The sequence below is a fragment of the Neoarius graeffei genome, chromosome 12 (assembly GCF_027579695.1).
Source record: "Neoarius graeffei isolate fNeoGra1 chromosome 12, fNeoGra1.pri, whole genome shotgun sequence".
Classification (NCBI taxonomy): Eukaryota; Metazoa; Chordata; class Actinopteri; order Siluriformes; family Ariidae; genus Neoarius; species Neoarius graeffei.
The window spans coordinates 22,467,930-22,490,886 of record NC_083580.1 but is presented as its reverse complement, the minus strand read 5'-3'; the positions used below and the strand labels follow the sequence as shown (position 1 = coordinate 22,490,886).

The window sequence follows — 22,957 nt, the reverse complement described above, 5'->3', positions numbered from 1 at the left end:
CAGCCTGATGAGCATCAACAACACTTTTTCTGAGGTCCTCAGAAATCCCCTTTGTTCGTGCCATGATACATTTCCACAAACATGTGTTATGAAGATCAGACTTTGATAGATCCCTGTTCTTTAAATAAAACAGGGTGCCCACTCACACCTGATTGTCATCCCATTGATTGAAAACACCTGACTCTAATTTCACCTTCAAATTAACTTCTAATCCTAGAGGTTCACATACTTTTGCCACTCACAGATATGTAATATTGGATCATTTTCCTCAATAAATAAATGACCAAGTATAATATTTTTGTCTCATTTGTTTAACTGGGTTCTCTTCATCTACTTTTAGGACTTGTGTGAAAATCTGATGATGTTTTAGGTCATATTTATGCAGAAATATCGAAAATTCTAAAGGGTTCACAAACTTTCAAGCATCACTGTATATATATATATATATATATATATATATATATATATATATATATATATATATATATAAAAAACGTTCCATATTTTAGATGCTTCAAAGTTGCTACCATTTACCTTGATGATGCTTTTTACACTACTGGCGTTATCTTAACCATCTTCATGAGGTAGTCACCTGGAATGCTTTTCAATTAACAGGTGTGCCTTGTCAAAAGATAATTAGCGCAATTTCTCACATTCTTAATGCATTTGAGATCAAACAGTAAATAGTAAATAGCTAACAATTATTTGCTGAAGGTGAAGTGAATATCAGTGATTATTCTATCCACATTCACTGGATATGAGCAGTCACACACTCTGATTGGCTACTCTACTACTAGGCTATCAGCTCATATTACCATGGGTACAGAAAAACAAAATGTCAGTGCGTGTTGCTGAACCAACAGAGAACGAAAAAAAAACTCTACTCAAAAGCAAAACCCCAAAAAATACAAAAACAGCAACAAAATATGGAATAAAAGTATTTGATGGGAAGAACATATCTTTTTTTTTCAAGAATTATTATTATTGCATTTTTCACAAATTGTTACTGTCATTTCACCGGTTTGTTTACATTCTAAGTGGAAATGATTTTGTCGAACGTTTTTTATAAAGTTTTTATTTATCGGATTTGCAAAAAAGAAAAATGCTGTGTTTCTCAAAATCCAGTGAATGTGGATAGAATAAAACAATTATTCCACTCAATCTCGTCGTACAGGCGGCATGGTGGTGTAGTGGTTAGCGCTGTCGCCTCACAGCAAGAAGGTCTGGGTTTGAGCCCCGTGGCTGGCGAGGGCCTTTCTGTGCGGAGTTTGCATGTTGTCCGCGTGGGTTTCCTCCGGGTGCTCCGGTTTCTCCCACAGTCCAAAGACATGCAGGTTAGGTTAACTGGTGACTCTAAATTGACTGTACCGTAGGTGTGAGTGAGAATGGTTGTCTGTGTCTATGTGTCAGCCCTGTGATGACCTGGCGACTTGTCTAGGGTGTACCCCGCCTTTTGCCCGTAGTCAGCTGGGATAGGCTCCAGCTTGCCTGCGACCCTGTAGAACAGGATAAAGCGGCTAGAGATAATGAGAGAGAGAGAATCTCGTCGTACATGGCTTATAGGCAACTCGGTGCTATGCGCCTCATCAGCTATCAGCTCATGTATGACTCGATTTCGTGGAATAACTGTGAAATAATAACCGAGACAAAGTCGAGGTTATTAGTCACCAATATTCACTGAGCCAAAGGTGGATAATTGTTTTAGTATAAATACGCATGTGATTATTTGAAAAAAATTAAAAATCATATTCAGAAAACAAATCATTTATTTCAATCTTCAAAAGCAGCATGCAAATGCGTGCAGACTTGTCACTTATCTATACCAACTCACATGAAATACTTTGTTTTGAAATAGAAAAAAATTACAATTCCACCTTACCTTTGAATAATTTTAGATCAAACTTCGTACCATCTTTGGTGCTTTTAGGAAAAGCACTTACTTTCATAATTTGTAATTCTTCCTCACTTATGGTGACAAAGCAGTTGGCAGCCATTTTGTCAATTCGCTCAAGGTGATTATTGAGCAATAGTTTGAGTTTTTTGACCAATCAGTGCACACAATTTCCTATAATCACCTCTGTATTTATACTTATAATAAATACAGTAAATCGCCCTATTCCACAGCTGTAATAATTCATATTATGTAAAGAAGCACTCAATGAAGTAAAGAGAAACGACATCCATCATTACTTTAAGACATGAAATATTCTTTATTCATTAAAATAAAGAAAAAAACATTGACCTAGAAGTTGTGTCCAAACTTTTGACTTGTACTGTATTTGGTAGAATAATTTTTTGGTCATACTTTAATGACACATTTTGGAATAAAATAAATCCACCAATATATGTGTATATACTGTACAGTGTACCGGTATTCAGTTATATCACTACGCCATTTCAGAGTGAAGCATGACTGAAAATGACTTCTGTAACTTCTAACATCTTTCCAATCTCTCTTTTTCTCTCATTCTTCACTTTATTCCTCTTTCTTCAGGGTGACCAAGGAGATGATGGAGAGGTCGGGCTTCCAGGGAAATCTGGAGCAAGGGGGAAAACTGGTGTTCCAGGTTTACCAGGAAGTCAGGGTTCATTTGGCGCAAAGGTGACCGAACTCTCAAGCTGAACATACAGTGGAAACTAAAAAAAAAACCCTGATTTACTGACATAAATATGGCAACTGCACAAAAATTTGCAAGCTAGTTAAAGAGTCTAGTGAAAGGGTCTATGGATAATTATTAAACATAACAGCATGAAATGTCTATTTTGTGTTTTTACGGTTGCCTTGGAAATATGTAATTTGGGCCATCTCTACCCTGAAATGCAAATAGAGATAAGTGTTTATGTCAACTGAATAATTTTGCATTGTAGTAATTTTGGCAAAGAACATTTTGAATTAGAAGTCTGAATAAAGAGGGTTTTTTTCTACATTATACCTTAGTATCTCAAAACAATCTGAATGTTTTTCATCAAGATGACTTCTGCCTCAGTTAACATTGATTTCATATTAGGGATATTTGGGTTGCATGCTTGCAAATCTGATGCTGACAAGCATTTAAACGGAGCCTTTGAGCAGATTTTCATGAACATTTGCCTCATTAACAAAATTCACACCCATGTCTACACTCGTTGGTTTTATGTTTTTGAATGCATTTTACTGCCTTTTGTTGTCATGATACTGCCATTTTAGTGCAAGATACTCCTCCGATATTCAGTTGACACTAATTATTTTACAGTAAGAACACTTTAGCGATCTGATAAATCCTTTAATGCATCTGAAATATAGTATACAGTGGTGCTTGAAAGTTTGTGAACCCTTTAGAATTTTCTATATTTCTGCATAAATATGACCTAAAACATCATCAGATTTTCACACAAGTCCTAAAAGTAGATAAAGAGAACCCAGTTAAACAAATGAGACAAAAATATTATACTTGGCCATTTATTTATTGAGGAAAATGATCCAACATTACATATCTGTGAGTGGCAAAAGTATGTGAACCTGTAGGATTAGCAGTTAATTTGAAGGTGAAATTAGAGTCAGGTGTTTTCAATCAATGGGATGACAATCAGGTGTGAGTGGACACCCTGTTTTATTTAAAGAGCAGGGATCTATCAAAGTCTGATCTTTACAACACATGTTTGTGGAAGTGTATCATGGCACGAACAAAGGAGATTTCTGAGGATCTCAGAAAAAGCGTTGTTGATGCTCATCAGGCTGGAAAAGGTTACAAAACCATCTCTAAAGAGTTTGGACTCCACCAATCCACAGTCAGACAGATTGTGTACAAATGGAGGAAATTCAAGACCATTGTTACCCTCCCCAGGAGTGGTCGACCACCAAAGATCATTCCAAGAGCAAGGTGTGTAATAGTCGGCGAGGTCACAAAGGACCCTAGGGTAACTTCTAAGCAACTGAAGGCCTCTCTCACATTGGCTAATGTTAATGTTCATGAGTCCACCATCAGGAGAACACTAAACAACAATGGTGTGCATGGGAGGGTTGCAAGGAGAAAGCCACTGCTCTCCAAAAAGAACATTGCTGCTGGTCTGCAGTTTGCTAAAGATCACGTGGACAAGCCAGAAGGCTATTGGAAAAATGTTTTGTGGATGGATGAGACCAAAATAGAACTTTTTGGTTTAAATGAGAAGTGTTATGTTTGGAGGAAGGAAAACACTGCATTCCAGCATAAGAACCTCATCCCATCTGTGAAACATGGTGGTGGTAGTATCATGCACCTGTTTTGCTGCATCTGGGCCAGGATGGCTTGTCATCATTGATGGAACAATGAATTCTGAATTATACCAGTGAATTCTAAAGGAAAATGTCAGGACATCTGTCCATGAACTGAATCTCAAGAGAAGGTGGGTCATGCAGCAAGACAGCGACCCTAAGCACACAAGTCGTTCTACCAAAGAATGGTTAAAGAAGAATAAAGTTAATGTTTTGGAATGGCCAAGTCAAAGTCCTGACCTTAATCCAATCGAAATGTTGTGGAAGGACCTGAAGCGAGCAGTTCATGTGAGGAAACCCACCAACATCCCAGAATTGAAGCTGTTCTGTACAGAGGAATGGGCTAAAATTCCTCCAAACCAGTGTGCAGGACTGATCAACAGTTACAGGAAACGTTTAGTTGCAGTTATTGCTGCACAAGGGGGTCACACCAGATACTGAAAGCAAAGGTTCACATACTTTTGCCACTCACAGATATGTAATATTGGATCATTTTTCTCAATAAATAAATGACCAAGTATAATATTTTTGTCTCATTTTGTTAGGAATCGAACCCGGGTCACTGGTGTTGTGATCCAGCAAACCCCCACTAGGCCACCAGGGGAATGACTCAAGTGCAGAGGCGTGAGGCGAAAATAGAGCATCAAAAAAACCAGTTTATTTACACTATATACAATCCAGGGCAAAAAACAAAAAGTATTATCCAACGCTGAGAAGACAAAGGGAAAAAAATAAAAAATCCAACAATTCAAAGTCCAAAAAAAAGAAAGCAAAAAATATCAAAAAAACAAGGGCACAGGCAAGGTACATGGGACAGAGGAAACTAGCACTAGACAGCATAGCATAAAGACTCCGTGACTAGGGAACAAACAGAGGAGAATTTATACACAAAATAAATTGAACACAGGTGACGATAATGAAGACAAACAGGTAATCAACACAAACACAAAACACATGAACAGTGGTGGCCTCTAGAGGCCAAAACAAACATGACAAGAAAAGGAAATAACAGCGGCCTCTAGAGGCCAAAACAGTCCCAGTCCTAACAGGACCCCCCCCCCCCCCAGGAGCGTCTCCTGACGTTCCCATGGCGATCCGGATGGGCCGAATGGAAGTCCCGACAAAGTTCCTTATCTAAAATGTCCCGGGCGGGGATCCAACAGCGTTCCTCAGGGCCATAGCCCTCCCAGTCCACCAGATATTGAAGCCTGCCACGGACCCGGCGGGAGTCCAGCAGACGACGCACAGTGAATACAGTCTGACCCTGGAAGATGCGGGGGGGCAGGGGATTCCTAGGGGCAGGGCCATACGTGGACGACAGTACAGGCTGCAACAAGGAAACATGAAATGTAGGGTTGATCGTAAGAGTTTGTGGTAACTGGAGCCGGTAGGAGACAGGGTTCACCCTGTGCACAACCTTGAAGGGGCCAATGAGGCGAGGAGCAAGCTTGCGGTTCTCCACCCGCAGTGGAAGGTCCTTGGTGGGCAGCCAAACCCACTGCCCCGGGCGGAAAACGTGGGCAGGCCTTCTATGGCGGTTGGCCTGAATCTGGTTGGACCTGGAAGTCTGGATGAGGGTCCTCCTGATCTTGTTCCAGATCTTGCGACACCGTCTCACGTACTGATTGACCGAGGGCACCCCAGCGTCCTCCTCCTGGTCCGGAAACAGAGGTGGCTGGAACCCGAACTGGCACTGGAACGGTGATAACCTGGTGGCCGATGACTGCAGGGTGTTGTGAGCGTACTCTGCCCATGGCAGCCAGGTGCTCCATGTAGTTGGGTTATCCATCGCCAGGCCTCGCAGGGTGGTTTCCAGATCCTGGTTGAGCCTCTCCGTCTGGCCATTGGACTGGGGGTGGAACCCAGAGGAGAGGCTGGCAGTGGCTCCGATAAGCTTGCAGAACCCGCACCACACTCGGGAGGAGAACTGGGGCCCCCGGTCTGAGACAATGTCCTGCGGGAGACCAAAGACTTGGAAGACATGAGTGAAAATGAGTTTGGCTGTTTCAAGAGCAGAAGGGAGTTTGTACAGTGGTATGAAGCGGCAGGCCTTAGAGAATCTGTCAACTATTACCAAAATGACAGTGTTACCTTGTGAGTCTGGAAGGCCGTGATAAAGTCGACCGCCACATGAGACCAGGGACGCCGGGGAATAGGCAGAGGGTGCAGGAGGCCCTGGGGATGCTGTCGTGGATTCTTGCTTCTGGTCCACACTTCACAGGACAGGATGAATGACCTCACCTCCTTCTCCATGCTTGGCCACCAGAAGCGTCTTTTCAAGAAGTCCAGGGTCCTCCGAGCTCCCGGGTGGGCGGTGAGAGGGGACGAATGACCCCACTAGAGAACCTTGGCCCGGGCTTGACGAGGGACATACAAGAGGCCCGGTGGCCCCGTCCCAGGACCGGGGTCCTTGCGTTGAGCTCGTCAGACGACCTCCTCGACACCCCAGCGGACAGGGGCCACAATCCGGGACACAGGGATAATAGGCCCGACTTCACTCTCCCTGTTAGTGGCAGAGAACAGCCTGGACAGTACGTCAGGTTTGGTGTTCTTGGAGCCGGGGCGGTACGATAGGGTGAAGTCAAAACGACTGAAAAACAGGGCCCACCTAGCCTGTCGTGGGTTCAGTCTCTTGGCTTGCTGGAGGTACTCCAGGTTCTTGTGGTCCGTCCAAACCAGGAATGGATGTTGCGTTCCCTCCAGCCAGTGCCTCCACTCCTCAAGGGCCAGTTTGACCGCTAGCAGTTCTCAATCCCCCACATCATACCGGGACTCCGCAGGGCTCAGGCGGTGGGAGAAGTATGCGCAGGGGTGCAACTTTCCTTCCGAACGTTGAGAGAGCACCGCGCCGACACCACTGTCTGAGGCGTCCACCTCCACGATGAATGGTTGGGAGGTGTCCGGGAGGACCAGAATGGGTGCCATGCAAAAGCGGTGCTTGAGGTCTTTAAACGCCTTCTCCGCCTGAGGAGACCAGACATAAGATCCACCAGTCCCTTTGGTGAGATCTGACATGGGTGCTGCTACGGAACTGAAGTTCCTGACGAACTTGCGGTAAAAGTTAGCGAATTCTAAGAACCGCTGCACCTCCTTGATGGACTTGGGAGTGGGCCAGTCCTGGACGGCCAGGGTCTTGGCTGGGTCCATTTGGAGTTGTCCCGTCCGAACAATAAATCCCAGGAAGGAGACCTCGGGGACATGAAACTCTCATTTCTGGGCCTTCGCAAACAGATTGTTCCATAGCAGCCTCTGGAGAACCTGGCGGACATGGTGGCGGTGCTCCTGCAAGGTCTTGGAAAATACCAAGATGTCGTCGAGGTAGACAAAAACGTACTGGTTAATCATGTTCCTCAAGATGTCGTTGATTAGGGCCTGAAAAACAGCTGGTGCGTTGGTGAGTCCGAAGGGCATCACCTGGTACTCGTAGTGCCCTGACGGGGTGTTAAAGGCAGTCTTCCACTCGTCTCCCTGTCGGATACGGATGAGGTGGTATGCGTTCCGTAGGTCCAACTTGGTGAAGACGGTGGCGCCTTGGAGCAGGTTGAATGCTATGGACATCAGCAGAAGGGGATAGCGGTTGCGCACAGTGATCTTGTTCAGGCCCCTGTAGTCAATACATGGTCGGAGCCCCCCATCCTTCTTGCCGACAAAGGAGAAGCCGGCACCAGCAGGTGAGGTGGAGGGTCGAATGAACCCAGAGACCAAGGCGTCCTTGAAGTATTCCTCCATGGCCTTTTGTTCTGGCTGAGAGAGGGAGAACAGTCTTCCCCGAGGAGGGGTAGTCCCAGGGAGCAAGTTGATGGCACAGTCATAGGCACGGTGCAGAGGAAGAATGGCGGCCCTGCTTTTGCTAAAGACTTCTTTGAGGTCCCAGTACTCTGTGGGAACTTGAGATAACTCGGTGAGATCAGGAGGCTCAGCAGGAGACACAGGAGAGCTAGAGAGCAGACAAGAGGCATGGCATGCAGGACCCCATTCCACAACCTGGCTTGTTACCCAGTCTATACGATGGTTGTGGCGGGTAAGCCACGGAAGGCCTAGAATCACCGGGAACTCTGGTGAGTGAATAAGGTGCAGGGATATTTCTTCTTTGTGAGCTTGAGACTGGAGAAAGACTGGAGAAGTAACTTGGGTGACTCTTCCGTCACATAAGGCTTGGCTATCGAGGGCAGACACAGACAGCGGGATTTCAAGAGGAACAGTCGGGACATTGATACTTTGGGTGAAGTGAACATCCATAAAGTTTCCAGCTGCCCCGGAGTCTAACAAGGCTTGACAAGAGTGGACAGACTCACCCCAGGAGATGGAGACCGGGATGTAGACTCCTTGGCCAGGGAGTTCGGGAGAGAGGGTAGGCCCCATCACAACCCTCCCTCGGCTGGACGGGGCGGTCCTTTTCCCGAGAGTTCGGGACATGATGCTCGGAAATGACCAGGCTTGCCACAGTAGATGCAGCACTTGTCCCTCCTTCTGCGCTCCCTCTCAGATGCGGAGAGACGAGTATGACCCACTTGCATGGGCTCTGGACAGTCACTGGAGGGGGTAGACGGGCTCCATGTTGAGGCAGTGAGGCCGGGGAGGCTCAGGACTTGGCGGTGTTCTCTAATCCTGTTGTCAAGACGAATAGCATGTGAGATTAGAGTTTCGAGGTCACTTGGGCATCCGATAGAGGCCAGGCCGTCTTTGATGGGGTCAGACAAACCATGGTGAAAGGCTGAAACCAGGGCTTTCCCAATTTGCTGAAGCAGTACCTCGTGGCAAGCAAGGGCCTCATGTTGGCTTGCGAGCATTCATCCATGAGCGTCCATGGTCGCTCCGAAGCATGTCAAAGCTGCCATAATTCCCTGAAGGTTGGCCGGGTAGACAGTTGAAGCAGCCTCTGCTGAGTCGGTCATGACAGAGTCTTTCTGTTAGGGTTTTGCTGGGAATCAAACCCAGGTCGCTGGTGTAGTGATCCAGCAAACCCCCACTAGGCCACCAGGGGAATGACTCAAGTGCAGAGGCATGAGGCGAAAGTAGAGTATAAAAAAAAAAAAGTTTATTTACACTATATACACTATATACAATCCAGGGCAAAAAACAAAAAGTATAATCCAATGCTGAGAAGACAAAGAGGAAAAAAAATCCAACAATTCAAAGTCCAAAAAAAAGGAAAAGGCAAAAATGCAAAACGCTCAGAAGATCCAAAAGTACAAAGTTCAAAGAAAGCAAAAAATATCAAAAACACAAGGGCACAGGCAAGGTACATGGGACAGAGGAAACTAGCACTAGACAGCATAGCATAAAGACTCCATGACTGGGGAACAAACAGAGGAGTATTTATACACAAAATAAATTGAACACAGGTGACGATAATGAAGACAAACAGGTAATCAACACAAACACAAAACACAGGAACAGTGGTGGCCTCTAGAGGCCAAAACAAACATGACAAGAAAAGGAAATAACAGTGGCCTCTAGAGGCCAAAACAGTCCCAGTCCTAACACATTTGTTTAACTGGGTTCTCTTTATCTACTTTTAGGACTTGTGTGAAAATCTGATGTTGTTTTAGGTCATATTTATGCAGAAATATAGAAAATTCCAAAGGGTTCACAAACTTTCAAGCACCACTGTATCTGGCTGCTAGCACAGGTTCACTCGTAACCCACAGTGTGGTACCCTATGGGGGGTGTGTCTTGATCCATGCTGATTTCAGTAAGGATCAAATTTATATTTAGGTGATAACAGTATACGAAAATTAATTTCAATAACCTATTTAATAATTGGCAGGGTGAACAAGGTCTCCCAGGTCATCCTGGTCCTTCAGGGAAAAGAGGATTTAAAGGAGGAATGGGAATGCAAGGAGCTCAGGGAGCTCCAGGGCCCAAAGGACAGCCAGTGAGTACCATAAACACTGTGTTAGAGATACAAAATACAAAAAATATGTCTGTGTTATTTTTCTACAATGGTTTATAATCTTTTTTTTTAATCAAAGGTCAAATCCCTTGGGAATTAAAATATTTTGTTTGCACCTTGTTTCTTCATACTATTTGCTGTTTAGTATTTCGTACCATAGATTTTACAACAAAACCGAGATGCATACGATTACTTCTATTTAGATTGTGACAAACTAAATATAGTTGGGTTTATTTCAGGATATATAATATTAATATCACAGAATTACTGATATATTTGGACAAATGCTTTCAGTTCTGATAAGTAATAGATATTCATTAGTACTAGTATTATTTTTACAAAACATTATTTGTTTTTCCAGTGCTTCAGTAAAGATATATTCTTATAATTGAAGGATTTTGTATTTTGAATAATTCATGCACATCTGCTTGCATTTAAAATTTAGAGTATCGAAAGATTTTAGAATTTGAAATTGTAAAGTTTGAATGATTTAAAGTTTTATGAAGGTTTGAATGACTAAGAGGGAAAAGTTTGGAGTGAATTTTCCTTGTTTTACCATTTTATTCATAAATGTAAATTTCAGAATTCATAAACATAATGCAAATAATTAACTAATAGCCAAATTAGGTAAATATAAATTATACAGTAAGATAATTCATTACTTTTCTTAATCAGTGATTTACATTATGCTTATTAATTTTGAAATTTAAGTTTATTAATTTATGTTCTAGATTTTGTCTTACTTGCTGCTCATAGGGCTACTTGGAAAAAAATAATTCAAAATGTTTACAGTTTAGAATGAACTGCAACTGAAAATAATGCTGAAAATTAAAATCTTGCAATTCACTCCTCTATGAACAGCTACACAGTCTGAGATGCATGCAGGCCAAAAAGAGACATCTTGAGGACAGATTCTTAATTCATAAACATTGTTTTAAAGTGAATCTGAAAAGATATAATGTCTTGTTTTTTTTAGGGCAATGTTGGAGAGCCTGGATTTCCAGGGATACTAGGAATATTTGGTCCAAAGGTAAGACAGAGAGAGTAAGAAATCCAGAATGTAAAGCTTTCTGCATTTTGTTGACCTTGGTTTACATTTTCAACACAAATTTGAATGGCAAATGCAATGAAGTGCTATTGATATTATAACTGAAGTAATTGAACTTTGGGAAAAGGACCACGCCCGAAGCCTGGCCTTCCTCCTAGTTAACATCCAAAACCTCCTATTTCTAGTTTCTACCGCTACCACATCCCTCCTTCTTTTCCATAGTGTTCAGTGTCTACACAAGAGTCTACAGTGGTGAGCCTGGTGGTCTCATGCAAAACAGAAGTCATCCAAAGTCAAATTCTCAGTTCTTCCCTACACTATAGTTCCATAGTTACTTTCTATACCATTCCAAAGGTGAACAAATCATAGATTTATTATCTATCCTACTGGACAAAAGCTCTAGTGTGCTGCCAAGTTCCATATTTTGGTTGTTTAGAAACATAATTAGTTGAGCTTAAACTGGTAACTGATTTTAATGTAATAATGTACACAAGTTAAAAATGCAACAAGCTGACTAGTTACTGTAAGTGCAATACAGAGCAGGGCTGACCGCTATTTTTTAACAAAGAAATACATAAAAAATAATGGTAAATTGAAAGTGGATTATTTCTTACATTTGTGGAACTAGAACAACAGTACCAACATGTGTTGTAAGAAAAAAATACACAGAATGGTATGAAGAAGCTAAAGGCTAGGGCTGAATCCTTTCTAGCCCAGACTGTATATTCCATCCATTATCCGTAACCATTTATCCTGTGCAGGGTTGCAGGCAAGCTGGAGCCTATCCCAACTGACTATGGGCGAAAGGCAGGGTACACCCTGGACAAGTCACCAGATCATCGCAGGGCTGACACATAGACACAAACAACCATTCACACTCACATTCACATCTACGGTCAATTTCGAGCCACCAGTCAGCCTAACCTGCATGTCTTTGGACTGTGGGGGAAACCGGAGCACCCGGAGGAAACCCACACAGACACGAGGAGAACATGCAAACTCCACACAGAAAGGCCCCCGTTGCCCCCTGGGCTCGAACCCAGAACCTTCTTGCTGTGAGGTGACAGTGCTAACCACTACACCACCATGCCGCCCGTGACTGTATATTGACACAGCCTATTGCTGATAGTTATGTCACTTGGTGATGCCTGACCATCACACCCATATTTGGACCATTCCTAAACTGTTTCCACAAAGCAGGAAGCACACATAAAATGTCTTTGTATGCTGTAGCTTTACAATTTCCCTTCACTGGAACTAACCTAAACATATTCCAGCATGACCATGAACTTCTGCACAAAGCGAGGCCCATGAAGTCATGGTTTGCCAAGGTTGGAGTGCAAGAACTCAAGTGACCTCAACCCCACCGAACACCTTTGGGATGAATTGGACCGGAGACTGTAGAAAGCTTTCCCAGAAGTGTGGAGGTTATTATAACAGCAAAGAGGGACTAAATCTGAAATGGGATGTTCAAAAAGCACATACGGGTATGATGGTCAGGTGTCCACAAACCTTTTAATATAGCATAGTTTTATGCCTATGACAAGACTTTGCTATCAGGCTCAAATCAAGTTTGTAACTAGCTATCATGGTTAGGACTGTAGTAGCCCAGTGGTTAAGCTACTGATGGGAAGGTTATGAGTTTGTGTCCCAAGCTGCCACTGTTGAGCCATTAAGCAAAACCCTTAACCCTCACTTATCTAAATTTGTCATCATGTCTAACTTGTAAGTTGCTTTTGACAAAATAATCAACCCTATGAGGTAACTGTAAATGATGCAGATGAAGAGAAATGTATGTAGTCCTCTTCTAACAAAGCTTGTAATGTAGCATGTTTGTGTCCTGGCCCTCAAAGAGGACAAGGCTTCACTTATGAGGTGTGGTGTGCTAATTAATCTCATCTCATCTCATCTCATCTCATTATCTGTAGCCGCTTTATCCTGTTCTACAGGGTCGCAGGCAAGCTGAAGCCTATCCCAGCTGACTACGGGCGAGAGGCGGGGTACACCCTGGACAAGTCGCCAGGTCATTGCAGGGCTGACACATAGACACAGACAACCATTCACACTCACATTCACACCTACGGTCAATTTAGAGTCACCAGTTAACCTAACCTGCATGTCTTTGGACTGTGGGGGAAACCGGAGCACCCGGAGGAAACCCACGCGGACACGGGGAGAACATGCAAACTCCGCACAGAAGGGCCCTTGCCAGCCATGGGGCTCGAACCCGGACCTTCTTGCTGTGAGGCGACAGCGCTAACCACTACACCACCGTGCCGCCCGCTAATTAATCTATAAAGTAAAAAACGTTCTACCATCAGTCAGGCCACACCTCAACCAATGTGTGTAGTTCGGTGGGTGGTGGGATTCAGAGGCCTGTGCTATAGTTAGAGCACTGAGGTGCATCACACTATTCTAAAGTGCACGGCGTAAACTATAAATATAGAACTAAAATAGGGAAATGAAATCTGTTTGTCTACCCCTGCATCCATAATGAATATGTGGTCTGCACTTGCGAATACTAATTCTTCTTTGAAGATTTGTTTGTGTGCGCGTGCAGGGCCGTTGACAGCTTTGGCTGGGCCCGGGACAAAATAATCTGAGTGGGCCCCCCACACACACACACATACGCGCGTACGCACATCGCCACACAGCAACCACCCACACCCAACCCCTCTTTTCACAGTCTCCATTCACTCCAACCCTTAAATAACAGGTATTCCAAGCCCATTATAACAGTCAACCATTTTATTTCAACATTTCAACATATTTACAGTTTGAACATTTCCTTAGTCTGCAACTATTCAGGTGCGAAATGCAATGCGCCGGACTTTTGCTGTGGCAAAGTCGTCAATAAGGTCATTGAAGTCCAGCTTCTTTGCAAGTTCGCGCTCTATAGAGAGCATAGCCAGCCCATTGAGCCTCTCCTGTGACATGTTTGAGTACAGGTAGTTGATAAACCAAAATGATTGTTTACAGGATGGAACTGGGCCTCAATGAGAACGGAGTTATGGCTTTCCCAAAATCTGAACATAGAAGCATCACCACTAGTGATGTGTACAGTGAGTTTTTCAGTGTATTTTTTTGTCTTGTTTTTCATAAACGTCCTTTCCGTACTCGATTTAGAATGTTACAAAAAAAATTGACACCCTCCCAACCACGTAACATTAGCCTATCTGACCTGGGGGCTGACACGTTTATTACGGATAAACCAAAAGGATTACAACGTTCCCTGGATATAGAACTGGACCGAGAAGATTTCAAAATCTTAACGTGTAAGCAACAACAATAAAACAGAGGTTGTTTTATTCATTTAGGGCTTATTAGGCTACTTTCATTAATTGCGCTTTTCATACAGGCCTATCATTTTTCACTTGAGCAAGGGAATTGTTTGAAGAGTATCCAGTCTAAGCGAAAGTTTAATGTTTTGCAACAGACTAACCTCAAAACACCCCATTTATAGCCCATTCGTTACATTAAACTCTATCTAGCTGGCAATTTCACATGCCGTCGTATCTACACGGGATGATTTCCAACAAAATAAGGCTTAATTAACAAGAGGCAGCGTTCCACGGGCTTTCAGCTAACCGGAGTCCAGCTCAGCGCAGCTCAGCAAGCGTGCCTAAAACATTTGGATATGATTGCGGGCCAATGTGATATTCTTTGCTTCATTGAGATATATGCAACACAGTGTTATTAAACCGATATGTTTATGAAATAATTCAATGCCCTGTGCATTTCAGTGTTCACTCACTGTACCCTGCTATCCCCTACTTTATAATTATGAATGGCGCGTCACGCGTGCTGGGGTTACATTACGGGGCTGGAAAAAAGTTATCTGTGTCTTACCTGGCTCAGCTGCCCCACTGCATCATCTGAATCTTTTCTAAAATATCTATGCAGTGAGCCCCTGAGGCTCTTGGCTTCTTCATCTCTTTTTCTCTTTTCTTTTCTTTGCTCCTGACTTGTGCATGTTGGCAAACAGCCTCGCACGCTTATTGTCGAAGCGTTATGATGGAATAGTGCCGTGTTATTTGGCGCCTTAATCAAAGACCAAACCATTTCTGCATTAGGGGTGGTAGGTGGGTTCTTGAATCTATTTTCGAAGGCAATAAAGGCAAAAGAACCAGAAATCATTCATTGAATGCAAATATAGGACATTTTTCTCCCCCAAATCAGCACATTTTGAAATGAAACAGAATGATTAATGGCATCTTCATGAGGGACCAGTTCTGGGCCCCCCCTCATGCCTTGGCCCGGGACAAAATACCCGGTTGTCCCCCCCTGTCGACGGCCCTGTGCACGTGTGCAGGATTAAATCACAAAGTTAATTTATTCACAGTTTTAAATGGCCCCACACATTCACTACACACACATGTACAGCAATAAGTGCAGTTTATGGAAAAGCACAGGCACCATCATCTGTCAACAAACATACCAACCCTCCACACATAAACACACTCAAATATAGTCTCTGGTTTTCTTGGTTTCTGGTTATGGCAAGTTGTACTAGCTTTGCAAAACAAGGAAATACCATGAACACATAGTATATGTGAGTAGTGATATTGTTTGTATATAGGTGCGTATGTGTTTAATTAATAGTGTCTTTTTTTTTCTTGGGCAGGGGCCTCCAGGAGACTTTGGGCCAAAAGGCATTCGTGGACCGAAAGGGCCCCCTGGCCAAATGGTAAGACTAATATACATATTCTTACACACCAACACACACACACACACACGATATATATATATATATATATATATACACACACATATCTACAGGATAAGCAGGGTGGGTGGTTACCTCAGGTAATCTTTTAGGTAACCTTTTAACTTTTAGCTTTTTTAATAAAACATGCAGTTTTTGAAACTGACATTTCAAAATTACATTTTCATATTTGCTTTGACAGTTATGGTGCAAATTATAAGTTGTTATCCATCAACACATACACATATGGTTTTTACAGTCTTAATCTAGACTTATTTACATATATCAATAGTGCAAGGCAGAAATATTTAAAGTTTTTCTTTCCCATCTTCCTCAGGGTAAAGGGGGAGTGACTGGTCCTGTTGGTATAATTGGCCCAAGAGGCAGTCCTGTGAGTGATGTGTCAATATATGATATTTAATATAAAGCAAACATTAAACATATATGAGTTTAATAAGTGAGGAAGTGTTTTATTCCTCTTATTAATTCCAGCAACTTGCCAACAGTTATTTTTTTAATTAATTAAAGAACATCACACCATACATTGTCAGTTTATACTTTAATGTAGTAGAATGTCGGGGAAACAAATTAGTTCCTGTTATACTGCTAACTTACATTATAGCTGTTGTAAAGAGTAGTTAACACCCCCCGTTAATAAGGAAAAAAACACAGTTTGTGATTTTATCAAGAAACCTAAATGTGCCAAGTCCCCCTACATTGAAAACATGCCCATGGCAGAAAAAATACCAACTGCTACAAAGTGCTGACACCTGAGTTTCCTTCAAATAAATGTTAAATCTGTATATAAAAATTGATTCAACATATCAAATAATAACATCTCATTATCTCTAGCCGCTTTATCCTGTTCTACAGGGTCGCAGGCAAGCTGGAGCCTATCCCAACTGACTATGGGCAAAAGGCAAGGTACACCCTGGACAAGTCGCCAGGTCATCACAGGGCTAAAACATAGACACAGACAACCATTCACACCTACGGTCAATTTAGAGTCACCAGTTAACCTAACCTGCATGTCTTTGAACTGTGGGGGAAACCGGAGCACCTGGAAGAAACCCACACAGACATGGGGAGAACATGCAAACTCCGCACAGAAAGGCCCTCGCTGGCCACAGGGCTCGAACCCGGACCTTCTTGCTGTGAGGCGACAGCACTAACCACTACACCACCACGCCGCCCACCAAATAATAATTTTTAAAAAAAAAAACCTGTTTATCATTAGATTAAGTATCATATAGTTGCCTGTGAATTAGTTGTTACTACAGAAACTGTTAGTGTTTTGCTGGGATTCAAACCTGGTTCGCTGGTGTGATAATCCAGCAAACCCCCACTAGGCCACCAGGGGGATGACTCAAATACAGAGGCGTGAGGCAGAAGTAGAAAAAGTATCAAAAGGTTTATTTACAATATTTACACTATTTACAATCCAAGGCAAAAACAAAAGTACAATCCAAACGCTCAGGAGATAACTAGGAAAAAAAAGTTCAAAGAAACAAAGAGCCGAAAAAACAGAAAAGAAGAGGCAAAAATACAAATGCTCGGAGGATCCAAAATGGTAAACACAAAGTCCAAAAAGTCCAAAAGAAAGCAAAGTACAAAAACCACAAAGACACGGGCGAGGAAATCGGAACAGAGGTTACTGGAGCTAAACATAACAGCACAAAGACTCCGTGACAAGAGGACTGAACTCAGGGGTATAAATACACAAACTAATTAAGGACAGGGCAGGGCAGGAAACAGGCAATAAGACAAAAACAAAACACAGAACACAGTGGTGACCTCTAAAGACCCAAAACAAACATGGCCAGGAAAGGAAATAACAGTGGCCTCTAGAGGCCAAAACAGTCCCAGTCCTAACAGGACCCCTCCTCTAGGGGCGTCTCCTGACCTTCCCAGGACGATCAGGATGGGCCGAATGGAAGTCCCGACAAAGTTCTTTATCGAGTATGTCTCGAGCTGGGACCCAGCAGCGCTCCTCAGGGCCATAGTCCTCCCAGTCCACAAGATATTGGAGGCCCCCGCAAACCCGGCGGGAGTCCAGCAGGCGGCGCACGGTGAACACAGTCTGACCCTGGAAGATGCGGGGGGGCGGGGGGTTCCTAGGGGCAGGGGCATATGTGGACGTCAGTACGGGCCGCAACAGGGAAACATGGAACGTGGGGTTGATCCTTAGCGTATGTGGTAACTGGAGCCGGTAGGAGACAGGGTTAACTCTGCGTACAACCTTGAAGGGGCCAATGTAGCGAGGAGCAAGCTTGCGGTTCTCCACCCGCAGCGGAAGGTCCTTGGTGGACAGCCAAACCCGCTGCCCAGGGCGGAAAATGTGGGCAGGTCTCCTATGGCGGTTGGCCTGAGTCTGGTTGGTACTGGAGGTCTGGATGAGTGTCCTCCTGACCTTGCTCCAGGTCTTGCGACACCGTCTCATGTAATGGTTGACCGAGGGCACCCCAGCGTCCTCCTCCTGGTCCGGGAACAGAGGTGGCTGGAACCCGAATTGGCACTGGAACAGCGACAGCTTGGTGGCCGATGACTGCAGGGTGTTGTGGGCGTACTCTGCCCATGGCAGCCAGGTGCTCCACGATGTCGGGTTATCCATAGCCAGGCCTCGCAGGGTGGTTTCCAGGTCCTGGTTGAGCCTCTCCGTCTGGCCGTTGGACTGGGGGTGGAACCCAGAGGAGAGGCTGGCAGTGGCCCCAATGCTCTTGCAGAAGCTGTGCCATACTCGGGAGGAGAACTGGGGCCCCTGGTCAGAGACGATGTCCTGAGGGAGACCAAAAACTCGGAAGACATGAGTGAACAACAATTTAGCAGTGTCAAGGGCAGAGGGGAGTTTGCACAGTGGAATAAAGTGGCAGGCCTTGGAGAATCTGTCCACTATGACCAATATGACAGTGTTACCTTGAGACTCAGGGAGACCCGTGATGAAGTCGACCACCACGTGGGACCAGGGACGCTGGGGAATAGGCAGAGGATGCAGGAGACCCTGAGGACACTGTCGCGGGTTCTTGGTTCTGGTGCAGACCTCACAGGACAGGACGAATGACCTCACTTCCTTCTCCATGTTAGGCCACCAGAAGCGTATTTTCAGGAAGTCCAGGCTCCTCCGAGCTCCCGGGTGGGCGGTGAGAGGGGAAGAGTGACCCCACTGGAGAACCTTGGCCTGGGCTTGACGAGGGACGTACAGGAGGCCCGGTGGCCCCATCCCAGGATCAGGGTCCCGGCGTTGAGCTTGTCGAACGGTTTCCTCAATACCCCAGCGGACAGGAGCCACAATCCGGGATATAGGGATGATAGGCCCAACTTCACTCTCCCTGTTGTTGGTCGAGAACAGCCTGGAGAGCGTGTCTGGTTTGGTGTTCTTAGAGCCCGGGAGGTATGATAGGGTGAAGCTGAAACGGCTGAAAAACAAAGCCCACCTAGCCTGTCGTGGGTTCAGCCTCTTGGCTTGCTGGAGGTACTCCAGGTTCTTATGGTCCATCCACACCAGGAATGGATGTTGCGCTCCCTCCAGCCAGTGCCTCCACTCCTCAAGGGCTCGTTTGACCGCTAGCAGTTCCCAATCCCCCACATCATAGCGGGACTCCGCAGGGCTCAGGCGGTGGGAGAAGTAAGCGCAGGGGTGCAGCTTCCCTTCCGAGCATTGAGAGAGCACCGCGCCGACACCACTGTCCAAGGCGTCCACCTCCACGATGAATGGTTGGGAGGTGTCCGGGAGAACCAGAATGGGTGCTGTGCAAAAGCGGTGTTTTAGGCCATTAAATGCCTCTTCCGCCTGAGGGGACCAGACAAAGGAGCCACCAGTCCTTTTGGTGAGGTCCGACATAGGTGCAGCTACGGAACTGAAGTTCCTGATGAACTTGTGGTAGAAGTTAGCGAATCCTAAGAACCGCTGAACCTCCTTAACGGACTTGGGAGTAGGCCAGTCCCGGACGGCCAGGGTCTTGGCTGGGTCCATTTGGAGTTGCCCCGTTCGTACGATAAATCCCAGGAAGGAGACCTCGGGGACATGAAACTCGCATTTCTGGGCTTTAGCAAACAGATTATTCTGCAAGAGTCTCTGGTGGACTTGGCGGACATGGTGGCGGTGTTCCTGTAAGGTCTTGGAGAATATAAGAATGTCGTCGAGGTAGACGAAAACGTATAGATTAATCATATCCCTCAAGATGTCGTTGATAAGGGCCTGAAAAACAGCTGGTGCATTGGTGAGTCTGAAGGGCATCACCTGGTACTCGTAGTGCCCTGACGGGGTGTTAAAGGCAGTCTTCCACTCGTCTCCCTGTCGGATACGGACGAGGTGGTGTGTGTTCCGTAAGTCCAACTTGGTGAAGATGGTGGCACCTTGGAGCAGGTCGAATGCTGTGGACATCAGCGGAAGGGGATAGCAGTTGTGCACGGTGATCTTGTTCAGGCCCCTATAATCAATACATGGCCAGAGACCCCCATCCTTCTTGCCGACAAAGAAGAAGCCGGCACCAGCAGGTGAGGTGGAGGGTCGAATGAACCCAGAGGCCAAGGCTTCCTTGATGTACTCCTCCATGGCCTTGCATTCTGGCTGAGAGAGGGAGAACAGACGGCCCCGAGGAGGAGTAGTCCCAGGGAGCAAGTCGATGGCACAGTCGTAGGCATGGTGCGGAGGAAGAACGGTGGCCCTGCTCTTGCTGAAGACCTCCTTGAGATCCCAGTACTCTGTAGGAACTTGAGATAACTCGGTAAGATCAGGGGGATCGGCAGGAGACACAGAAGAGCTAGAGATCAGACAAGAGGCATGGCATGCAGGGCCCCATTCCACAACCTGGCTTGTAACCCAGTCTATACAAGGGTTGTGGCGGGTAAGCCAAGGAAGACCTAAAATAACTGGGAACTCAGGTGAAGGAATCAGGTGTAGGGATATTTCTTCCTTGTGACCTTGAGACTGGAAGAAGACTGGAGAAGTAACTTGGATGACTCTTCCATCACCTAAGGCTTGGCCATCGAGGGCAGACACAGACAGTGGGACTTCAAGAGGCGCAGTCGGGACATTGATGCTTTGGGCGAAGTGGATATCCATAAAGTTTCCCGCTGCCCCTGAGTCTAACAAGGCTTGACAAGAGTGGACGGACTCACCCCAGGAGATGGAGACCGGGATGTAGATTCCTTGGCCAGGGAGTCCGGGAGAGAGGGTAGGCCCCGTCACAACCCTCCCTCGGCTGGACGGGGCGGTCCTTTTCCCGAGAGTTCGGGACATGATGCTCGGAAGTGACCAGGCTTGCCACAGTAGATGCAGCACTTGTCCCTCCTTCTGCGCTCCCTCTCAGATGCGGAGAGGTGAGTACGACCCACTTGCATGGGTTCTGGACAGTCACTGGAGGAGGTAGATGGGCTCCAGGTAGAGGCAGGGAGGCCGGGGAGGCTCGGGACTTGGCGGCGTTCTCTCATCCTGTTGTCCAGACGAGTAGAATGTGAGATCAGTGTTTCGAGGTCACTAGGGCATCCGATAGAAGCCAGACCGTCTTTGATGGGGTCAGACAGACCATGGCGAAAGGCTGACACCAGGGCAGTCTCGTTCCATCCACTTACTGCTGCGAGCGTCCGGAACGAGATGGCGTAGTCTGCGACGCTTCCCCCTTGCCGGATGGACATGAGCTTTGGGCAGCGTCTTTACTGATGTCTGCTTGATCGAAGACACGCAGCATGTCCTCACTAAACAGCTGCAAATCAGAGCACTCAGGTCCCTGTCTCTGCCAGATAGCAGTAGCCCAGGCTCATGCCTTACCAGCTAACAGGGTTATCACAAAGGCAATCTTGTGGCGATCCATAGTGTAGGTGGTAGGCTGAAGCTCAAAGGTGAGTTGACACTGGGTAAGGAACTCTCAACACTCACTGTGCTTGCCGTCATACCTCTGTGGTGCAGGAAGGCTGGGTTCCTGTGCCAGGGTTCTCCCAATCTGCTGAAGCAGTACCTCGTGGCGAGCAAGGGTCTCATGTTGGCTTGTGAGAGTCCATCCATGAGTGTCCATGGTGGATCCGAGGCATGTTAACGTAGCCATCATTCCCTGTAGGTTGGCCGGGTAGACAGATGAAGAAGCCTCTGCTGAGTCGGTCATGACGGAGTCTTTCTGTTAGGGTTTTGCTGGGATTCGAACCTGGTTCGCTGGTGTGATAATCCAGCAAACCCCCACTAGGCCACCAGGGGGATGACTCAAATGCAGAGGCGTGAGGTGGAAGTAGAAAAAGTATCAAAAGGTTTATTTACAATATTTACACTATTTACAATCCAAGACAAAAACAAAAGTATAATCCAAACGCTCAGGAGATAACCAGGAAAAAAAAGTTCAAAGAAACAAAGATCCAGAAAAGAAGAGGCAAAAATACAAACGCTCAGAGGATCCAAAATGGTAAACACAAAGTCCAAAAAGTCCAAAAGAAAGCAAAGTACAAAAACCACAAAGACACGGGCGAGGAAATCGGAACAGAGCTTACTGGAGCTAAACATAACAGCACAAAGACTCCATGACAAGAGGACTAAACTCAGGAGTATAAATACACAAACTAATTAAGGACAGGGCGGGGAAAGAAACAGGCAATAAGACAAAAACAAAACACAGAACACAGTGGTGACCTCTAGAGGCCCAAAACAAACATGGCCAGAAAAGGAAATAACAGTGGCCTCTAGAGGCCAAAACAGTCCCAGTCCTAACAGAAACTGTAACATATTAGAACAAGAGCATTAATTTAAATCAGAGATTTATATTATAGCCATTGCTTCTGTTAGAACTGTTGTTATAGAAAATTAACACTTTTATACGTGATGGTAGAATATGCTATAAACAATACCAAATATAAATACTGTGGGACCCCTGTATTTATAGGGGATATGTTCCAAGATCTAATGCGGATAGCCAAAAGTGCATATAGTAGCAAACACTAATTTTATACATATATATATATAAAATCAGTGTGTGCTACTATACGCAGTTCCGGCTATTTAACACACACACACACACACACACACACACACACACACACATATACAGTATATATATATATATAAACTTATTTTTGGTGTACACACAGAAAAAGTTT

General features: G+C 45.1%; 1 protein-coding gene across 1 annotated transcript in view; it reads left to right on the top strand.

The window, feature by feature from the left end:
* col27a1a (collagen, type XXVII, alpha 1a) overlaps positions 1 to 22,957 on the top strand; it is a 227,375-nt gene that overhangs the window by 182,133 nt on the left and 22,285 nt on the right. The window contains exons 48-52 of the mRNA XM_060936627.1: positions 2,495 to 2,602; positions 10,002 to 10,109; positions 11,104 to 11,157; positions 15,800 to 15,862; positions 16,218 to 16,271. Of these exons, the coding sequence (XP_060792610.1) occupies positions 2,495 to 2,602; positions 10,002 to 10,109; positions 11,104 to 11,157; positions 15,800 to 15,862; positions 16,218 to 16,271 (387 nt within the window). The remainder of the gene's footprint in view (positions 1 to 2,494; positions 2,603 to 10,001; positions 10,110 to 11,103; positions 11,158 to 15,799; positions 15,863 to 16,217; positions 16,272 to 22,957) is intronic.